This window comes from Dendrobium catenatum, unplaced genomic scaffold (genome assembly GCF_001605985.2).
Source record: "Dendrobium catenatum unplaced genomic scaffold, ASM160598v2 fragScaff_scaffold_1022, whole genome shotgun sequence".
Taxonomy (NCBI): domain Eukaryota; kingdom Viridiplantae; phylum Streptophyta; class Magnoliopsida; order Asparagales; family Orchidaceae; genus Dendrobium; species Dendrobium catenatum.
In genome coordinates this window covers 1,437,679-1,459,601 of record NW_021319484.1, presented here as the reverse complement: position 1 = coordinate 1,459,601, position 21,923 = coordinate 1,437,679, and the positions used below count along the sequence as shown (strand labels likewise).

At 37.4% G+C, this 21,923-nt stretch overlaps 1 protein-coding gene and 1 long non-coding RNA gene across 2 annotated transcripts; one reads left to right on the top strand and one right to left on the bottom strand.

The window, feature by feature from the left end:
• Window positions 1-431: 431 nt before the first annotated feature.
• On the bottom strand, window positions 432-9,666 carry LOC110099410 (uncharacterized protein ycf45). The gene is made up of 9 exons (XM_028697927.1): window positions 8,980-9,666; window positions 8,680-8,894; window positions 6,956-7,106; window positions 6,638-6,829; window positions 5,700-5,862; window positions 5,268-5,500; window positions 2,764-2,940; window positions 2,524-2,685; window positions 432-893 (listed from the first exon to the last, which is right to left on the bottom strand). Exons 1-9 carry the CDS (start codon window positions 9,394-9,396, stop codon window positions 585-587), a joined length of 2,019 nt encoding a protein of 672 aa, XP_028553760.1. The 5' UTR covers window positions 9,397-9,666; the 3' UTR covers window positions 432-584.
• Window positions 9,667-19,044: 9,378 nt separating this feature from the next.
• Window positions 19,045-20,598, top strand: LOC110099402. Its single transcript, XR_002303443.2, has 2 exons — window positions 19,045-19,560; window positions 20,021-20,598. It is a non-coding gene; the product is annotated as an uncharacterized LOC110099402 (long non-coding RNA).
• Window positions 20,599-21,923: the final 1,325 nt, after the last annotated feature.

Sequence of the window (21,923 nt, the reverse complement as noted above, 5' to 3'; positions counted from 1 at the left end):
TCACAGCTTTTCAAAAACTGTTTTCTCAGCCATAATTTTCATAAAAAAAAATAACATCCTTATTAAAATTTCAATCAATATAAACTTAAAATTATTGGATATACTATGAGATGCTTGTAAAAAATAACATCCTAAATTTGGGACGACTTAAGATGCTTGTAAATAACATCCTTACCACAAAAATCAGCAAAAAGCATAAATGAATCAAGGGCCTTTGTTTACATACTAAACTGGCTAAGTTGACATTTTGGCAAATAGTTGGTGCTAAGTGTCTATATGCCACCTTTTGGACATTTCATGCTCAAGGCTCATTGCTGTAAATAGAAAATGCATCATCAAAAATGATGAAACTTGAATGATTATATATCAATATGAGTTTCAAACCATTTAAACCCCTTAAACAGAAATGATTTGTTAAAGAAGAAGAAGAAGAATTAAGCCAATTTCATGGCAACTAATGTAACTTGTGATTGCATATTATTTTACTAAAAGAATGAGTATGATTTACATTCAGAACATTTACATTACTGTACATACAATATATGTAAAGAATATAGCCCAAAACTCATATGCAAATCATGGATTCATGAATATTTGGGTAAAAAGGGAAGCCTAGAGAAACTTGTACCTGAATTCCCACTGGTTAAGGAGTCAATTTTTGCTTGCTTTCTCAGATGGGATTCAGAACATCTTCTTGTAGAGGAACCCTTCTTGCTTATTTTCATTGGAAGAATCTGCAACCTTGAATTTAACTCTGTGCCCGACTTCTCAGCTGCGAGTTGGTAGCTCTCCACGAGCTTTAATTGCCGAGCTATTATTTCTGAGCATCTAGGAAGGAGTTCCACAGGCTCTCCCCCTGGTATTACGATGTATTCGATAGCCATTCGAACTTCCTACGAAAAGCACAAGGAACCAGTAGAGATGATAACGATGTAGAGAAAAACTCTCTGGTTAGGTAAAAAACTATGTCTGGATTTTTGTACCAAACAAACAAGATTCCAACGTGTGAAGAAGCCTATCATCCTTATTAGCTGGGAAAATTATTAGGTGCGGACACCGGACAGAGAGAATCATCTGGATTTCTTTCTGTCTACAATTAAAGCGTAGTCAAAGGGCAGTCAAAGCGTAGTTACTACAGTACTACGCTTTGACTGCGCTTGTACTGTAGACAGAGAAATCCAGATGATTCTCTCTGTTAGGTGTCCGAACCTAATAATTTTCTTATTAGCTGACATATATATCTTACCAGTTTGATATAAATGGTATAGTTGTCATCTGGTGGAAAGACACTCAAATATGTAATATTAGACTATAAGGTTTGATTGCCTAGCAGCAATTCACAACAACTGGAATTCTTACTAACAAGCAAGATTGCCTCAACAGATCCGAGATCAATAGTTAGTGATGATTTACTTTGCATTACTTACCTTGGGCATGTTGTGTAGGGAATCTCTTCTGCCTGCACTGAAGATATAAATAACTGATGATGCCAATGTGATGGCCATCCGTTTCCACGTTAACTAATAGTTTTGGATTGGGTGGGCGGCGGACTAAACAATTTTCCTATTTCAATTTCAAGCTTTACCAATAAGGATGACACAAAAGTAGTCTACAATGTTAGAAGGAAATATTATTCACAGCAGACTAACTCTATTTTAGAGGTGTCAAAAGTTGACACGATTTGAAATCCGACCCGGAAAAATCCAGGTTCGGGTTGACCCGTATGAAAAATGGGTTAGATTCAGGTTGACTCGAAAACACGTGGGTCGACCCGGCTAACCCAGCTAACTCATGAGTCGCGACCTTGACCTAGCGTTGTGACCCAGGCTCATCTCCACCTAGCCCAGTTGACACGGACCGCATGTCCGCAAGGTCGACTACTCGACTGCCAACCGTCGACCCCACCCCGGCGCATCCTCCGGCCAATCTGCACAACCCCGCCCTGGCAACTCCTCCACCCCCGACTTCACCTGCGGCCTCACTAGTTCACGCATCATGGCTCCCGCTTCCTCCGGCCTACGACAATCTACCTCATATGCGGATGCGGCCTCACCAGTACCACCTGCGTTCGCCCAGGCCTAGGCCCTACACAGCGCGACTCAACCACTACGCCGACGGAAGGAAATCCAGATCAGTTCGGGTTCGTGGGTCGGGTTGGGGCAACCCGGTAACCCGTGCGGGTCAGGTCCAGGTTATATATCCTGTCTGGTCTAGTTAAACGGGTTGGGTTCGGGTCAATCCGTTTACGTCCTGGTCAACTTGGGTTGGATCCGAACCAGACCCGCTGACCCGAATTGACACCCCTACTCAATTTCAACTATGTTAGTTAGGGCCAATAAATTTATCTAGTGTTTTTTTTGCAGCAAATGCATTCGAAGACATATTTTTCCAGTTCTTTTATATCCTTCAAAAAGGGCTCGATTAATAAATATAAAGCATGCGAAACAATGGAAAATGCTCTAAGTTTAGAACAACTAATAGGTGAGAAAATGAACATATGAAGAAAGGAAAAAACCACAATACCTCCAAGGCATCAATCTCCTCTAACGTAGGTTTTCTCTTCGGTGCGTCATCTTCAATCTCAATGTTTTCTGCATGATCCAATGGTATTTTTGTAGTAGATCCAAATGAGTTCACCCCAAGAACCATTCTAACTGCTTTTACCATTTGGGCCATTGTATTTTCCTGTAATAAAGATCAAGATATGCAATATGAACTGGGCATTTGACAAGTGACATTATCGGTCACAATAAAATGAATTACCTTAATCACAAAAACTGGTAATTGATGGTATTTTGCCACACTACGTATCCAGGGATTCTCCTTCATTTCAGAACTTGATACAACAACCACATTGGCTGTTCCAATGTCATCAGTGACGTCTATCTTATCCTCAAGACCCATTACTTTTGCTACTTGTAATAGATCAGCTTCCAAAATCTAGCAAAAGATTGAGGAAAACAGAAGAAAAAGAATAATTCAAGTTATTTGTTCCATCGCAGATAATGACTAAGTCTTCCTTTGGAACGGCTTTTTTATTGCTTCTCAGAGCAGTTTTCTAATATATTTTTTTTTAATTAAAAAGTTGCTTTAAGAAGCAATAAAAAAATCATCCCAAACGAAGCCTAAATTAAAAAATTATTTGGACAGTTCAATGAAAAAAAGGCTAATTTCAACGTTAATTAGATAATTGCTTTTGACATTTTGCTGCAAAAACAGTTTACAAATAGCATAGGAAATTTCATCAGGAAGATAATCCATTTAAAGTGAATGGTACAAATTGATTTCATTGTGGCTTGGCAAGATATGCTCAGTTTTCTCTCTCTATTAGATATTTTATGTGTCCCATGATCTAGTATCAATCTACATCTATTCATTGTCTTATAGAGAATCATAAATATTTTGTAACTTTCTATCCCACACATTGAATCTTTCATATCTAAAACAGGAGGAATATGATTTGTGGAGTGGTTGAAGTTATAACATACAAAAATTGAGTTAGTCCACTCAAACTTCTGGGATGCTAGTCACGTTGTGAATCATTAAACTATGATAATCTATAGCATTCATTAACGACTTGCTCATAGTTACGTAGGCCCATCTACCCCAAATATTGGTAAAAAGCCCTTCAAGTTTTTCCAGAATTTTTTTAAGACATAAAAATTCACTTTTTCTGGTCATCAAAACTTTATACATCTATAATGCTTCAAGATTTATGCAATCTCAATTTTGCACTTTTATATACTAACAATAATACTATTATCAAACCTCTTGTTCTTAAGCATCTCAACAAAATGGTGTTATTTAATGCAAAAATTATCATTTGCTTAATGTTTCATACGAAAGTGCCCCGTTTGTTCTAAAGAGATGCAATTTTGATAGCTTGCCATGCAACTCAACCATATCTTCTCTCCTCTTTGAGATAGAAGGGAAACAATGAGAGAATGGTAGAGAGGAGAGATTTGTACTAATTCTCCCATATTTTCATAATGAATTTTTTTGGCATGGCGTGGCTCCGTGTTTTTTTTCCTGATTTCAGGTTTTTCCACATTAAATCATGGTGTTCTTTTATTTATGTTGTTTTTAACTTTCTTATTTATTTCGTTGCGGTATTTTACCACCCACCCCCGACATTTGCATATGCATGCAACAAGCTCCCATGATAGTACTTCAGATTTGGTGCTAATAATTGTGAGAATTATTACAAAAATCAAGTGTTGAATCTTGTCTTTTGAAATACAATTGAACTCATACGCAGCTTCAAATTAGCACAACCTTCCTCCCATTTGCTAAACATGACTAGTTAAAATTATCTAACTAGTGCACTTTCGCAGAAGGTGAACCTTTTAGCGGTTGAGCATAGGCATGTGTGGTAGGCCATGTTTCTTAGGCAATGCTAGGCAGGAAAGGTTTGCCTATTCTTACTAAGCCCAGAGCCAGCTTGACCCTCCTAGTGTCCTGATAGGAAATACTCGTTTGCACAAGTAAACCTAACCCAAATCAATTACCTAAGCCAAGTAAACTGCTGTCCGCAGCAAGAACACAGCTCAAACAGTGAAAAAACTGAGAGAAAACGTAGGGAGAAACGTAGAAAAACGATGCAAACGCTTTTATTTCAATAAAGGATGAAAAGCACTTGCAAGATACAACTTTCCTTCAATTCGAGAGGAAGGAAACACTCTCCAACGATCTCCGGCAACGCCAAGAGCCCAAGCAAGAAAACCTAGAAGACAAAACTCATTCCAAATCAAGATGAAAACCTAATCCCCCCATAACTCCCTACTAATACAATCTAATTCAAATTAAAAGCAAAAGGACTACTCTACCCTTCCTTCTCCCTCCAAAAACACTTAACCCATGTTTGAATTGCAAGTGGACCCACTCCCTGGCTCCCTCTCTCTTCCGCGCGGCTCCTCTGCGTCCGTCGCGAGTAGCACTGGACCGGCTGGGCCGGTCCAGGTAGAGCCGGTCCAAGCTGGACCGGCATAACATGTCCATGTTCAGAGAATGAGGAATGAGCCATTATTATTTGGTCTATACAGATTAACAAAGGATTTGCTATTTATTCTCAAGTGCAAACTATGACATTCAATTTTGTAAACCAAAAGGATGGAACAATATAGATTATGGAGATTTGAAAACTACAGTGCCCAGCATTTTCTTCCCTCTTGCAAGAAATGAAGAAACTAATAGACCAGTGTCAAATAAAGCTACCTGAAGAAATTTTTTTCAATGTTGCTAGTAACTACTAAAATTTCAGTATTTACCTTGTAAATATATACACGTATAGGATTACTCAAATCTGATTTAGTATTGCTTCCATGCTTATTACGTCTTGAAACAGCTGCGGATGCTTGCTCAGTAATTTTCTCTGAATCCTCATTCAGGGTACTGGTGACAGGTGCTCGATCTTCGAAGCTCTTATCAATAACTGGAGCCAGGCCCCTAGATTCATTAGGCTTAGGTTCCAGCTTTCGCACTTCAAACAGAGGAGATTTACCTGTTTCCACAAAAATATGAAGCCAAATAACTCTAAGGTATCATTTGGGACGACTTTCTTACTACTTCATTAAGTAACTTTTTAGTAAAAAATTAATATTTTTTATATTAGAAAGCTGCTCTAAGAAGCAGAAATAAAGTCGTCCCAAACGAAGCCTAAGACTCTATGCACTACCATCAATTTAACCAAGAATATTTACCGGCAAGAATAGCATCCACAGTGGCTTCCAATTTGTGATGAACTCTGCACTCATTCTTTGATACTATTTCCACTGCACAGGTAAAAGCAGGAGGGCCTTTCCTCTCAAGTATTGTTTTCTGCACTTTCCTTCTTTTCGCCTCATCATCACCAAGTGTAACACTCTGGATGAAGAGACACTTGAGAATTACCATCAGCCGTATGAAAATCTTACTTAACATGTTATTTACCTAGCCTTTCTCTAATAGTTAAATGATGGAACATTGTGAATACATTTTTATTTCAGCAGTCAAAATACTCCGCAAAAGGAATTTGTTGAAAAAAAAGGAGCTATGAAAAGAGTAAAAGACTGTTAATTCGCAAGGTGAAGTCAACATGCTACTCAATGGAAACCATGAGATGGGAGCGCTTTTCATGGGAATGGATAAAAGATGGTTAGCATATGGCTAAAATTAGGGGTGTCAATTTTGAGTCACGAGTCAGATTCGGGTCAAATCCGAAATTGGCACGGCACTATTCGTGTCAACCCGAACCTGACACACTTCAAGTCCGGGTCAACCCGACACAACCCAAATGACATGGGACCATGAAAAAATTGATAGTTTTTCGGTCGAAAAATGGGTCAAACTCTACTTTCGGGTCAAAATGGGTCGAAAACAGGTCAATCTTGATTTTTCGGGTCAAAACGGATCAATTTCATGTCACTTTCGGGTTAAAGGGTTAACCCGAACCCGACCCGATTTTTGAAACGGGTCGAATTGTTGAACCCGAATCGACCTGTTTTTTACCATAATCTGGAATTTTTGGGTCAGGTCCGAGTCGAGTTTTCGGGTCGTGTTAAATATTGACACCCCTAACTAAATTTTAGAAAAATTGTATTGATAGATAACCAAGAGTTCCAATGAGATGGAAAAACTGTAACTGGCGAGGTATATCTACCTCGATGCCTCCAACCAGCACCTGTAAACATGGATTCTTTATGATGCTCTCTATTGTAACACCATGGGCTGTGCCAACAAGCTGGACACCTCTCTGGGCAATGGTACTTGCAGCCATTGCTTCAAGTTCAGTTCCAATTTCATCAATTATAATAACTTGTGGCATATGGTTTTCAACTGCTTCAATCATAACCTGCATAGGCATCATTTAAATTTTACACAAAGATCAACACAAAGCTAATTGTTTCAATCTGACAGTGCTGAAGATCTTAAGGTGTAATAATGCTAATGAAACTTTTATGTAATGGAAATGACTTACGTTATGCTGCATATTAACATCAGGAACTTGCATTCTGCGAGCCCGTCCTATTCCGGAGTGAGGTACATCCCCATCACCTCCAATCTCATTGGATGTGTCCACTATGACAACACGTTTCAAGTGCTCATCAGCCAGCACTCTAGCTATTTCCCTGCAAAAATATAGTTCAGACCATTTCAGCTACAAACAAGGGGATTAATGAAACATATCAGAAGAAATTTATAAAAAGTCAATCTAGTTAATTTATAAGGTTTCATAGAATATTATTACTAACTCAACAAAAAAAAGAGTTACAAAAATAACATACAAAGATTAAGGGTTAGTTTGGGACAACAGCTTTCATAATGCTTTCTAAAACAATGTTTTTGTTAAAAGTTTTCTTAAATTAGAAATTTTTGTACTAAGAAACTGTTTTAGAAGGCAATGAAAAAGCTGTCCCAAACGAAGCCTTAGTTAAGAGGAAGAATGCACTGAGCATAAAATAAAAGTTGAAGCCTCCACAAATAAGCTAATTGAAACCAAACGACTTCAATTGCTTTGCATTCAATGTGTTTAAATGTTATTCCCCTCTAACAAATTCAGAGAAATGCTTTGTTGTAACTCAAATCAACTAGTAGCCAAGGATTAATGTTAACTTTTTAGGCCCTCACCAGTTGAAATTGATTGACTTCTCTATCATGCAGGGAGTAAGATAATTTTACCATTTAGCAATTTTCATAGCCAAAAGATTCGAACTTTGATCAAATGATTATTTACACAGAGAAAATAATTTTTGTAAATGTTCCTTATTTACAAAACTGACATCATGTTATTTTTTTTGGAACTACTAAAGTTATTCGTATTTGCTTGCATTAAATCATTGGAAATTTAACAGAAGCAAAAGATACAGTTTGAATTTTGTTGTGAATTTTTATTTTTTTGTGTGATAATTGAGAAAATAGGGTTAAAAGGATGGTCATTTTGTAAATAGTAAAGATTGAAATGTTATGCATGAACTTACCCAAAACTATTGAATACCAAGTGTAGATCCTCTACTGTTCTGGGTTAATTTCACAGTGCAAGTAACACCAATCCAGCAATGCGATGCACTTTTGACGTCTAGCTTTGGAGAAATTATTCTGTGCGAACAACAGACGGTCTGGAGACCAACTAGAACGCGTCACATCACCTACACAGCGGCACCGAGCACCGATTCCGAGCAAAAAAAAGTGACGCGTAGCGTTATGGTTGGTCTCTGAATGCCGTCTGGTGTCCGCACAAAATAAATTTTCCTAGCCTCTTTGATTCCAAGGTAATCGAAGGTGTTAGTTTAAAAAGTTGATGGAATCAAACCCAACCGTTGAAAGTGCATAGCCCAAACTGCGAGCAAAGGATCTACAACCCATGACTCCCTTCCCTGATCTAGTCATCCTCCTGGTAATCCCAACTTATGCGTTATGAATTGCGCAGGGAGAGAGAGTGTAAGAGATTAATTTAAATGATTTTTATCCTGAGAATTGATGTAATAGGTGCCTCATCGTTCATTATTCACATAAAACTGAAGGTGTCTGAAGGTCCATAATACCATTTACGTGGTGAAAATCCTCATCATCTCTTGCTTGAAATAACTTGCAACTAAGTTTCAATGCCATAGAACAAGACGCTTGAAGATAACAGATAGTCTATCTATAACTGCATGCATTGGACATGTATAGGAATGAGTACTATAAAAGGAAGCTAAATACCTGATCAAAGTAGTCTTGCCAACTCCAGGGGGGCCTATGACCAAGATGGAACCTTCACCCTCAACTAAATCACGCACCATCTCCGCACTCCCAGAAACAGCTCGTCCAACTCGACAAGTCAACCCAATTATGTCCTTCTTACGGTTCCGAATCGCACTTATTCGGTGCAAAGAATGATCAACTCCCGAACGATTGTCAACAGAAAAGTCTCCCACCTACAAATTAAGCAGCCAAACGATCTCAATTCTCAACAAATTCGTCATTAGAAGAAGAAAGTGATTATCTTTATAGCCCCACTACCTTGCCTATGGCGTGCCGTAAATCCACAAGTTTAACAGGCTCGTCGGAAACAATCCAATCCCCCGACGGAAACCGCGCGATCGGCTTCCTCCCAAGATCCATGACGACCTCAATCAGCTCCCTCACCTCACCATGGCGCGCCAAGCCTCTCCTCATCCTCGGCGGCACCAGATCAAGGAACAGCTCGAGCTCATCAGCGCCTGAACCAACGATAGCACCGTCCTCCCTCGATCTCCACGGCACCGGCGAAGAAACACTAGCACTACCACTACTCCATGTGGATCGCCGCTCTCCCTCCGGGCGGCGGATGGAAGGAGAAGGAAGCTGCGAGGAGGTGGAAGCAGTGGTCTTTCGGTGGCGTGGAGCACGGCGGAAGGAAGAGATGACGTGAGTGGAAGCAAGCTGCAGCACCTCCATGGACGATGGAGCAGTGATGATACGCAAGTGGAACCTGGCTTATAACAATAACTAAGAAGCTAGTTAGGACTTTTCATCGAGCAAGTTGAGGGCGGGCGAGGGAGGGAGGGAGGGAGGAAGAGAAAATCCAAAGGAATCTAAGAGAATATGTGGTGAGAGAAGAAGGAAAAGAGAAAGGCACGTAATTGCAAAGCTTTGAGAGAAGATTCTCGGTGACCGTTTAGGCTGTGGCTCTGATCCACAAGTTTGCTTCTTCCATATATTTTCTTCCTGCGTGTAGAACTGTACTCGTGATAAAGTCTATTTACAGAGATGATGCGTGCTTAAAATTTTTATCACAAATTAATTTTTAATTAATTAATCCAAAAAACCCTCAAAGTTTAAATATAAAATTAGTGATAGATCATAATTTTATAAAGTATGCAATAACCCATTTTAACTAATGGACCACATTTCATATCTTCATCAACCAAATTCGAATATGTTATGATGTCCAAAATTAAAAAAAAAAATTATGAATAAGATGTTCTTACAAATCAAGGGAGGATTTGTAGTAAAGAGAGATATAAGATTCTTAGAGAACTTCATAGATCTACTTGGCATATCATTATAAGCCACTCACCATAACTTAAACACATGCCATCGACGATCCACATCCGTGACTATTTATTGATGCATGATACCATCATCATTCATCATCAGGTGCCCACCATCACCATCACCATCAATTGGCTTGTTGCCTAACGACAATCACCAGATGTCGACCATCAATTGAAGATTGAAGCCTAACACCGGCATCGATACAAATCATCATTTGTCAACTAACACCCTTCATTGTCCTCCACGAAACACCAGTTGTTAGTAATATATTTAAACTACACATGTTCAATGCTCGTCTTCTTCGTCATTTAACATCTTCTCCTATAAAGAGAATGATTAAGTGGACAAACCATTTCTAATGTTCTCCATCGGCCATCATCTAAGTTTTGAGGATAAAATCCTGAACTTCATAATTTCCCATTGTAATAATTTGATCATTTCGATAGCCTTCCCAATGGCTCTGATTTATATAAGATTATGTGTAAATGAATGTCAATCATCACCTTGCTTTTATAGTATATGAATATGAAGTAATGGTCGTGACCCCCCCCCCCTACTTCATATGGTCTTCATCTCTCTCAAAGCCGTTTTGCTCAAAGTATACTCGCTCGTGCAGGTATGACAAATTGTAAACCAGTCTCAACTCCTTCTCATTTAAAATCTTCTAGTTCCAATGGTCTAACTGCTGCTTATTCCAATCCTACGTTTTATCGTCAACTCGCCGGTTGTCTTCAATATCTAACTCTCACTCGTCCGGACATCGCTTACACCGTCAACAAGGTTTGCCAACATATGTAGAATCCAACCATTCTACATTTCGAAGATCTCAAGCGTCTATTACGGTACATTCAAGGCACACTGCACGTCGGTCTCCCTCTGTTCCGGGACAAACCGATTCTACAGTATTTCTCTGACTCCGATTGGGCAGGAGATGCGAAGGATCGGAAATCTATAACACGATACTGCAATTTTCTTAGCTCATCTTTGATCTCCTGGAGTACAAAGAAACAAAATGCCGTTGCTCGGTCATCCACTGAAGCCGAATATCGGGCTCTTGCTTCTACGACAGCCGAGATCACCTGGATCCGGCGACTGTTACATGAATTAAATTGTCCTCAGCCCACTTCCACATCTCTCTTTTGCGACAATACTTCAGCTATAGCATTAGCAAACAATCCTGTGTTTCATGCCAGGACTAAACACATTGAGGTTGATTGTCATTACATTCGTCATTGCATTACAGATCAAACAATACAAATTCATCACATACCCACTACCGATCAAGTAGCTGATATTCTGACAAAACCGTTACCTGCTCCTAGATTCAAACTTCTTGCTCACAAACTGGTTCAACCGTTGGAGACACCAGTTTGAGGGGGGATATTAGACAGCAGTTATTTACTTTATTTACTTTGGTTTTATTTCACTTTACACGTGTAACATGGTTATTGGTTTATTTTGTTCAGGCTATCTATGGTGCCTATATAATAGGTTGTACTCTTTTACATTTGAATATACTTTATTTCTTTCTCTATTTTCAGTTCTCTGTTTCTCTTCTTTCCTTTTCTTGTTCTGGCTTCACCAAAGCTTTCACCGAAGCTTTCAAACCATACGTCTGATCATTTCATCTTTGCCTATTATTATTATTTCTTCCCCACCGCTCGCGCCGTCTCTCTCTCTACACTGCTTCTTTCTCTCACTAAACAGGCTTTAACTTGATATCTATATATGATATATCCATGAAAGAAAGCCGCCGACTTCTCCTCTTACTCGCCATCCTCCCATTCTTCCCAACCTTTCTCTATCATATCTCCGCCACCTCGCCGGAGTATTCCGGATCCGCAGGCCGCCGCCTTTCTTTGTGGAATCCTGCCTGCCCTGGATGGAGCAAAAGCATCTTCATTTCTTCGCCGGCGCCACCGCCACCGCCACCTTCTTGGTGCCTTCGGCCGCCGTCGGGAGAGTACGGAGAGGATAAGAGAGGCGTGCCGACCGGCCCCAATCCGCTCCATAACTGAGAGAGGTAGAGAGAGAATGAGGGCATCTTTGGTCTGAAACTCTGAATCTCTCTTTTTTTTTTCTTTATATTTCTTGGTTGTGGTTGGGAGATTTTTCTTGAAATTAATTTTTGTTATATGAAATGTAGAAAATGTATGTGAAATTATGAAATTAAATTTCAAAATAATTCATGATATATATAGAAATTAATTATGCATAGTTTATTAGATTTTTATCATTTAAATTAAATTAAAATGAATTTTAAATTATTATAATTATTTTTTTATGAACAAAATATAAAAAATTACATTTTAAGATCAAATCAATAATGATCACAAAAAATATTTTTTGTAGAATTTAATCACAAAGAAATTTGCTCAATGTTGTTGTATTTTAAGATTAAATTATTATTAGAAAAATATTAGAATTATATAAATATTAATAATTGAGGATATATATAATAACTTTTTAAGTATTAGAAGAGTTATTTTATTAATTATATTTTACATGTAATGTAATGACTTCTTAAATAATATTAAAGGAGATTAAAAAAATAATTATCTCATAAATGCTGACTTTAAATTAATTCATGCCATGACTGAATACTTAATCACCGAAATTGTTATATGCTGACTTTAATTCCAATTTTGCAGAGGTAGAGTGTTTAATATTTTAATTAATATTTTAAATATTTCAAATATGTTTCGAGTGCTTGATTTAAATTCATTTAAACTTAATTCAAATCACCTGTAATGTCAATATATTCATATTTATTAAAAAAACTAAAAAAGTACATATCAAATATAAAAAACATAAATTTATATTACAGTGAGATCATATGCCTATATATTTATTATAGATGGTCAGAAATTTTGTTTTATTTTAAAAAATAATTAATTATTATTTTAAAAAAGAGGATGGAGAGAAATTAATGGAGACGAAAAAATGCATTTATTTAAAAATTGGTACCCCTATTTATGAAATATTTAATTATACTATAACTTTTATTATATCATGTAAAGCCTTCAAACTTAAGGGATGTATGGGGCCACTTATGTGATAGAAATGTACCCTTCAAATTTAAGAGAAAAATCTATAATGCAGTGGTGAGACCTGCAATGTTTTATGGCATAAAATGTTGATCATTAAAAGAGAAACATGAGGATGCTCAGGTATATGAGTAATTTTATTCTTAGATATAGAATGAGAAACAAGCATATACGTGAAAAGAATGGAGTAGCTCCAGTGACGGATAAGATTAGAGAGAGTCGCTTAAAAACACAAGCTTTTGATGCACACATCTATGCATTAATTTTTCTTTACAAGTCCAACCAATAATCTCGTAGTTGTACTTGTGAATATATATATATTATGATATAAATTATATTAGGATAAACTTTAAAATCATTAGATCTGTTTTGAGAGTCAGTGCTAATAAAAATAATTTTTATTGCACTAATCTTAATATATAACCAATGATCAACTCCATTCTAATACAAATTATGGCCTCTTTTGAGACCACTTAATTTTGCCTTTTATGTTTCCAAACGGTAAAGTTATTTTTAGGTTGTTGTTTGTATGTGACACTTTTGTAGAACTTTTTTTCACGGAAATTTATTTTTGTATTGTTTTCAAAAGCATTTTAGTATGGACTTCTTCATCAGAAACCTCCATTCTTTTAAACAAAATTTTTAAAACTGCCTTTTACAAAAGACATCATGTAGCTAAATGAAGCCTATATTAGGATGTTCTGACCTTTTTATTTTCTTTGATAAAATCCTATGTCGTTTCAACTCAAAAAGAAGTACAACTCAGATTTGCATCTCATACATTCTTACTCATGATTGAAAATGATATTGAGGTTCCTATAGAATAATTTGCTGTAAAAAGTAATGATTCAAATCATAATCTTAATATCAAACAAGAATAGATTTGCAATGGCAACTTATGTCTTCTCTACTGAACATGACATGCATTTACTGTAAATGGTTCACATAAGCAGCCTTATGCTTTCATGTTGTGGAGGTTGTGGTCAAGGACGGAATTGTGTACTATAGTAAGAGTTATTTCTAATCTGCCCTTCTAAAAATCAGAAAGCCTCTTGGCCTCTTGCTACTTTTGTCGATTATGTTGAATTTTTCTAACACTAACAAACAAGTTTATGAAAAACGATTATGTATAAAATAAATTATTTTTACACCCTTACATGTATTTTTATTTTTTTATAAGCTTACCACTTGCCTCTCCAGAGAACTAAGGCTGGTTTCACCCTTGTCTGTGGTTACTTTGTCAAGAAAGAAATTGCAAATTGAGATTATTGACTTCATTTAGATGAATTTGAAATGTCTACCCAATGCTCTGTCTGAACAAGATTTGTGCAATTTAATACAATGAAAGGATATGTTATTCAGGATATAAAAAAAAATTATATCGAATTGTTGAATCAAGGGCTGCACTAAAAGAGGAACGTCCCCTCCCTCCTTGATGCTGCTCCCAAGAACAGAGAGCAGCCTAGCGAATTTCCTGGGAATAATTGCTCTGTCTCTCTGTGAACCAAAAGGCCACCACTTGAAAAAGAATTCAGGATACAAAAGATAACAAAGAAAACCAAATAAGTAAAGTCTTGCCAAAAATCTACCTTCATTTCCCACGGTACACATATACATATACAGGGATGTGAGCCACGAAACTAAACAAGCTATACGGGTACCTCAAAGCTACACCCGAAAACTAAAAAAATACAAACATAGAACATAAGCTAAATAAAGAAATAAAGTAAGTTAGCACCGGTGTCACTCCTCCAATGTGATCCCCTCCAGATGATCATTCCTCACCTCTAGTATGCTTTTCGCCATGTTTTTAAGTGATACCATGGCTTTGGAGAGCCCTGCATCTCCCCATATCACTACTCTTCTCCCTTCCACCACCAACTCAATCGTCAGTGCCACCCAGTTCACCTTGGTGTCTTCCAAGGTCTGTAGCCACTCCATCCCCAGAATAACAATAGTGCTTCCTAACTCCAATGGGAGAACCTCACTCACCTAAACCCACTATATGGTCAAAACTACTCCTCTATAGATCCACTGGTCTGTCTCCAGCTTTCATGTACCCATCTTCACTCCATAATATCATGTATCCACCAATTTCACCCTTAATTAGTTCACGACCTAGTTGGATATTAAATTATGGGTATCCCCACTATCAATCAACACCACCACCTCCTTGTCTGTTATTTCCCCCTTCACCTTCATGGCATGATTAAGAGTGAATCCTACTACTAAATTCATTAGCCCTCCGCCACATCTAGAAGTAGCTTGTCCTCCATCTCTCTCTCTCTCTCTCTACCTCACTCTCACCTCCCTCCTAGTTTCCTCATCATCACAGATGGTGATAACCAGAAGAGTTCGATGCCTACAACTGTGCCCTGGAGTATACTTCTCATCACATATGAAGCATAGTCCCTTTGCCCTCTTCTTTTGCATCTCCTTCTCTATCAATCTTTTGAATTTTCCCGCATTTCCTTCTCCTACTAGCTTCTCCCTAGGAGTCCCACGAATGTTGCTTGTTGTAGGTCCCTTGGGTACTAAAAAAGTGGTAGTCATCATATAAGAGCCACCTATAATGCTGCCCCTAGCTCCCCTCTCTTGGTATTTATGATCCTCCACTAGTTGTGCCAACTCTATTGCCTCTCCCAAGTCACGAGGTCTCATGACTCTCACTGTGGACCTAATCTTCGATTTGAGTTCCTTCATGAAAATACCCACCAAGATAGTCTCCGATAGTCGATCTAATCGACTAGCCATGTACTCAAATCTCTTGAGATAATATGCCATATATTCTTCCTGCACTAGTGTAAGGAAATGCTCATATAAGTTCTATTCCCTGCATGTTAAAAACATTCAAATAAGCATTCCTTGAACTCCCTCCAACTCCATTTTGGACTCCTCATGTCTCTCCACTAGTACCAATACAACACCTTCTCTTCTAAACATAATCCCCATGACGTCAATTTTTCCTCCTCCGTCAATCCATTAACTGTGAAATACCTCATAACCTTATAAATCCACCAGTGTGCATCATCCCCTTTAAAAATGGTCATCTTTAACTTCCGTTCCTTCGGATCTCTCATGTTTCTCTGAATTCCTCCATAATTTCCCCTTTCCCAAGTGTTCATCCCTTCTAAAGTCTCATGATCTTCCCTTCAATGCTCATACCCAAACCCCTCTTGGTTTTATCTCATCCTTCCTTCAAAATCAGCACCCCTCATACCATAATCCCCCCCCCCCCTCCATAATCCCCCCCCTCTTTTCTCTCCCAATTAACACCCCTTCGTTTATGCCCCCCATAACCACGCCTCTCTCCATACCTTCCACCTTTCTCCTCCGTGATCTCCACATCGTTTTCCCTCCTATGAATTTCAAAATTCGTAGTTCTTCCTATCGGCCCCTTTGTTTTTTCGTTTGAATTTGATTTTCTAATATATTTTTTACCATCTCATTAAGACTATAAACTTTTTCTTCCGCGGATGAAATATATCTTCCACCGTTGCTTTCATTTGGCCATCTCCCCTTCGAAGCGTTCCTCCAACACATACACTTTCTTGGCCACCATCGATACCTTGATTTTTGTTGGACTAAAAAATCTAAATCTCAATTCCAAAAATAGCAAAACAGCCCCATTCTATTTAAAACCAGCAGCTAATTTTCTTAGAAAAATCTCCTAAGCATTCCCAAAATTAGCTCTGATACCAATTTGTTAGTAAATACTTAAAGATCTCAAGTAAACCCTAACAAGAGAAGCAACAACAACGATAATGATCCACAAAACCAAAGGAAGAAACCATAAAACAGTAGTTTTTATTGCAATATTCAAACTAATGGAAGAAAAATAGCAATATACAATTGATCCTTAATTCGAGAGAATGATCTATCTCTCCCAATCCCTAGACGACGCTAGAGCCTAAGACACCAAACTTTAAGAACAAGAATAGCCACAATAATTTGCATAACCCTAACCATCCTATTTAAAGCAAATAATTAAATAATAAATACCTAAACATCCCTCCCCTAATTCCCTCCTATTTCCTTAATTATCTCCCTCCCAAATTAGCCCTCAAATCATCCCATAAATCTGTCCTATGCAATTAGAAAATATTTTCTAATTAACATAGAAAAAGCTTTCACACTGTCTTTACTGCCTCATCATTCTCAATCCTCTGTTTCCCTCTTTTGCCATAACTCCTGAATTTACTCAATCCTCCAGTTCGACGGATTTATGAAATTTGGCCGAAGAAGCCCACGAAAGTGAGAAAGTTAAATTCATATCGAGCGATCTGTGTCATTTCTTCCCATCGAAATGTTGTAACGTCCACTCCGCAGTAAGGGAACATCGTAGATGGAACCAATTCGAACAACAACAAAGGAGCCGAAGAAGTGACTCATGCAATCTCTGCACATTCGAATGAAGTCGAACAACAACGACGAAAAAGAAGATGAAAAGCAAACCCTAGATGCCTCTAAGTTATTACTAGTTAAACTTTGTGTAATTCTTTATTCAAAGTTTCTTCTTTTTTTGTTCTATTCAGACTTATTTTATTCTTCTTTTTCTTATTCATATTTTTTTCTTGCATCTTTTTGTCGAATCCCCCAACAAGGGGGTTCTTCTTGTATTTGTATTTTACCTTTCTTTTTTTGATTAAAGAAAGCCACTATTTTTTCTATATTCACCTTTTCCTTAATTCCTTCTTTTTTTTTCCACTCAAAGTTATTATTTATTCTTTATGTTGTTCTAACCCAACACAAATTTCTATATAATTTCTTGAATTTGTTTTCTAAAAAAATCCATTCATATTGACAATGACGACTCAAACAAATATAATTTGATCGTATATAAATAGACCTTTTTATCCCCATTCCCTTATTGGATAAAAAGATTAATATAATTTAAAATATTAAAAACTAAGTAAACTAATTAAATAATTAATACATAAATTATTTATCTAATTTGACCTAATTAAAGAGTTAGTAATATAATTAGTCATAGGGTGTGAATTAATAATAAAATATTTAATTGATTAATGAGATAAATATTTATAAATAATTAAAACTAATTAATAATAATTCAAAATTAATAAAGAGTTCATAAGAGAGAGAGAGAGATTCCATTTCTGCTAATTCATCCAAAACAAACTTGGCCCTTAAACAAAAGGATCATGAACCAAAAAGGAAGAAGAAGATGAGGATGATGAAAGAAAAAGGCTCAGAAGATGACAATGAATCCATGCCATAGAACTATTAGAGAAGCTTCACTATGGTCGAATTCCCATTGTAATGTCAGCTGTGGTTGCCTGAGAAACTTCAGACCATCCAGAAAGCCATACCATAGGAAATATAACAATATTCAGGCTAAATTCTGTGGGTCTCCGAAAGGATTCCGCTCGTGTGGTTTCGAATGCAAAGAGTACGATCACACTATCCCGTAGGACAAAGTGGTCGTAGGCCTTTACAATCGACACAAGCAGGCCGATGGAAGAGCAGATGGAGTTATAGATACGATTAGCCATGAATTTTATATCATGGTGAAAATGAAGCAACTGATAGGATTTCCATATAAAAAAAGCAAAAATATTAAACCCCATCAATGCAATTTCATTTTTCCTTTTCATGGCAAGAGATTGTGAGATGCATCAACATATCTCAAAATTAGGATTCACGTGCTATACTTCTCTGTTTTTATTTTTTTTTTGGGATATTTAAGTAGCAAACTCACACACAACGCATATACATAGACTCGAACCTTAAACCTCTTAGTTGGAAGCCAAAGCTCTCAACCAATAGGCCAAGAGAGTAGTGCTCTCTGCTTTTATGTCAATTTCCAATTTTTCTGCTCTTCCTTTAGCCGTGGGTGTGCTAGGGTTTTCTTTACCTCTTCTCAAGCTGTTCGACTTTACCTGCTAAACCTGAAAGGTAGAGTTTTGAACGAGTCGCGCTAAGTGACTTCCTTGCCTCCTTTGACGACGTTCCTTCCTGTCGAATCCGAAGTCATGTAAATTCGCCGTTATCGTTTTAGCTTATATTAGTTAAGTTCAATTAGATTAAGTAGATTAATTTCTTCGCATTGGCGTCTAGGGTTTTGCTGTACAACTTCTCAATTTCGTCGTTGCTGTTCGACTTCGTTGCTTCGCATGAGGCAGGGTCTTTGCACGAGTCGCTTCTTCGGCTCCTTCGTTGCTGTTTGACTTCGATCGTTCCACGACGTTCCCTTCCTGTCGGATCGAATGTCTCGACATTTTAATTGGAAGTAACTACTGGGAGGTCGCTCGCTGTAAAGGAAACTACCTTTCTCCCTTTCGCGCGCTTCTTCGGCCAAATCCCAAATCTTGTAAATCAGCGAAATTACAGGATTTATTAAATCCCGGATTTGCGGTCCAGTAAGGGAGACGGAGGATTTATTATTCCTCCGTGAGATTTTTCGGTTGTTCAAATCCCGTTTGCAGGATTTGGCAAAAAAATCCTGCTCAAAATTGGCTTAAATACTGTTAAATCCTTTATCCGAACAGCCCTAGGGGTTAGCCACTTTGGACGCATGGATATCCCTATGGGGCTGTTTGGTAGCATCTTGGATTTGATTTAAGTTGGATTTCGTAAATCCTCTAAATCCGGATTTCGAAAATCCTGAGAGGCTTAAATCCTGAAAACTGTTTGGTAACATTCACGATAAATCCTCTTAAATCTCATGTAACTGGTTGACTATAGAGCAGGATTTATCGAGGGATTCTTTCTCTAGCATCATGGATTTCGTAAATCCAACAAAATACAGGATTTCGGAAATCCGAATTTAGAGCGAATCAGCAGAATTTTCCGTCCAAGGAGGATTTCGTTTGCCGTGAGATTTGGATTTGCATTTTAGGCCGTTTGGCTGGATTTTGCCCAAATCCGGCCATAAATCCGCCTAAATCGGCATACCAAACAGCCCCTATGTTTGCTTCTTTTTTTTTTCTGATTTGGAATTTTTGGATGGCGGGCAGCTTATGAGGCAACAACAGCTGGCATTACAATGGGGATTTATACGTAACTATCAGTAGAAAGCTTTCTACTTGTGTTATTTGTGGAATCTGCTGTCATCTGACCCCTGCCCTATTCTTTGTTTCTCATTCTTCTTCTTATCAGTTCTTTTGGGTTATTGATGTTTCATAATGTGCAGGGTAGGATGCATTATTCTCTTTGAAGTTTCAATGAAATTCCCGGTCTGACTAGTTGTGGATGCCTATTTATAGTGGATCAATGGATTAGATTGTTGTGGAAGAAGCATGAAGCATGAGTTGTTGGGTTGTTGCACCAAGTTCTTTTTATTGTCTGTTATTAAATTTTAATTTCCAGTGCTTATCTATTTTATTAAGTGTTGATGCGGTGATGCATTGACTATTTGAATCTTTCTTGGTCGAGTTTTCATATCTTTGATTGAGAATGATGAGGCATCAAAGATGTGCATTCTGTTTTGGCAATCTGGCCTCGATTTTGTAAATTTGCTGATAGATGGTGCCTTTACATGTCAGTTGAAGTAGCATTTTTATTGAATTCTTATAAGAAATCCTTGTTTAAAATATGAGCAACTTTTTTTTATTCCCTTATATATGATATTCCTTTTCTGGGACATGGAGATTTGTGATGCCAAGGGGAAAGATGGGATGATGTCATGTCTGGAGGGAAAAATCTTTCTACCTTTTTTCTCATAGAGGATGTGATGATGATGGATAGCACATCTACTGGCTCATTAACCATGGTTGAGTCTTTTCTCCATTGCGCTTTCCATGTGTTTGTGTTGGTTTCACCTGGAATGGCAAGGCATCAATGCATCAAGGATGGCCTCAAGAGGCAACCGGTGCTGCCAGCCACTATTCTGGTTTCTTAGAGCTTAAGATGAGACATTGAATTTAAAGTTTGTTTTATATTTTCTGTGATTTTTATGTTTTTTTATCTCAACGTAGGTCCAAAATATTTTATAAGAGGGTGGTGAGACCTGTAATGTTTTGTGGTGCCTAATATTTTGCCTTACATGATGTCAATATCCTTGTAAAGTTAGAAGTACCAATTTAGTTTATGAATAGCAAAAATTTAGTTTATGAACTACAACTACTTTTGTGTTATTGGAAGTAGATTCATAATTTTTTGAATCTCATGTCTTTTGTCCTTTATGGAGCTTGTCATTAGAATAATTGTAAAATTTATCGCTAATAAACTAAATCCGTCGTTGTATCCCATGCATGACCTATTATAATTCTGGACAAATTGAAGGGGTAAATCCTCTTTCCATTTCTTGTATATTTTCTCACTTCTTTCCACATTTTTTAATTAAAGCTCTTTCAAAGCTTTTGTGATAGGAAACACTTGTAGATCTCAAGTATTTCGTATAAATCTTCGGAAAACAGCAAGAATTCTTCACAAAAGTCCACACAAAAAACAAGAAAACAGTAGATAATTTGTATTATTTGATGAAAGAAAAACAAAAAATAGCAAGATACAATTGATCCTCTATTCGAGAGGAGGATCGATCTCTCCCAACTCTCTAGACGCTACTAGAGCCCAAAGAAAAACCTAAATCTAGGAGATCTCAAATTTCAGCCAAATTCAAGATACCCTAACCCTAGGAAAACAAACTATTTAATGCATACAAATCAAAAGGAAATCTCTAAATAGCCCCTACATTCAAATTTTCCTCCTAACTTCCTCAAAAATCCTTCGAAAACAGCTCCAGATGGCTTGTGGCTTGTGTTCGGCGCATACAGGGGGCGGAAGAGTTCCGCCCCATTTAATGTGAGCCGGTCCCATATGGTCTGGCTGGACCCGGTCTATTATTTTGTTTGTTTAATTTTTGTTGTTTTATAAAGTTTTATCATGTGTGCGTGGGAATTAAATTGGAAATTGTTACTA

What these genes read in the sequence shown, in the direction of transcription:
- LOC110099410 (XM_028697927.1), bottom strand. Translation starts at nt 9,396, where the DNA reads ATGGAGGTGCTGCAGCTTGCTTCCACTCACGTCATCTCTTCCTTCCGC. An exon ending in ATGTTAATATGCAGCATAAC is followed by an intron (nt 6,830 to 6,955) that starts GTAAGTCATTTC and finishes ATGCCTATGCAG; the next exon opens with GTTATGATTGAAGCAGTTGA. An exon ending in TACCAGTTTTTGTGATTAAG is followed by an intron (nt 2,686 to 2,763) that starts GTAATTCATTTT and finishes TCTTTATTACAG; the next exon opens with GAAAATACAATGGCCCAAAT.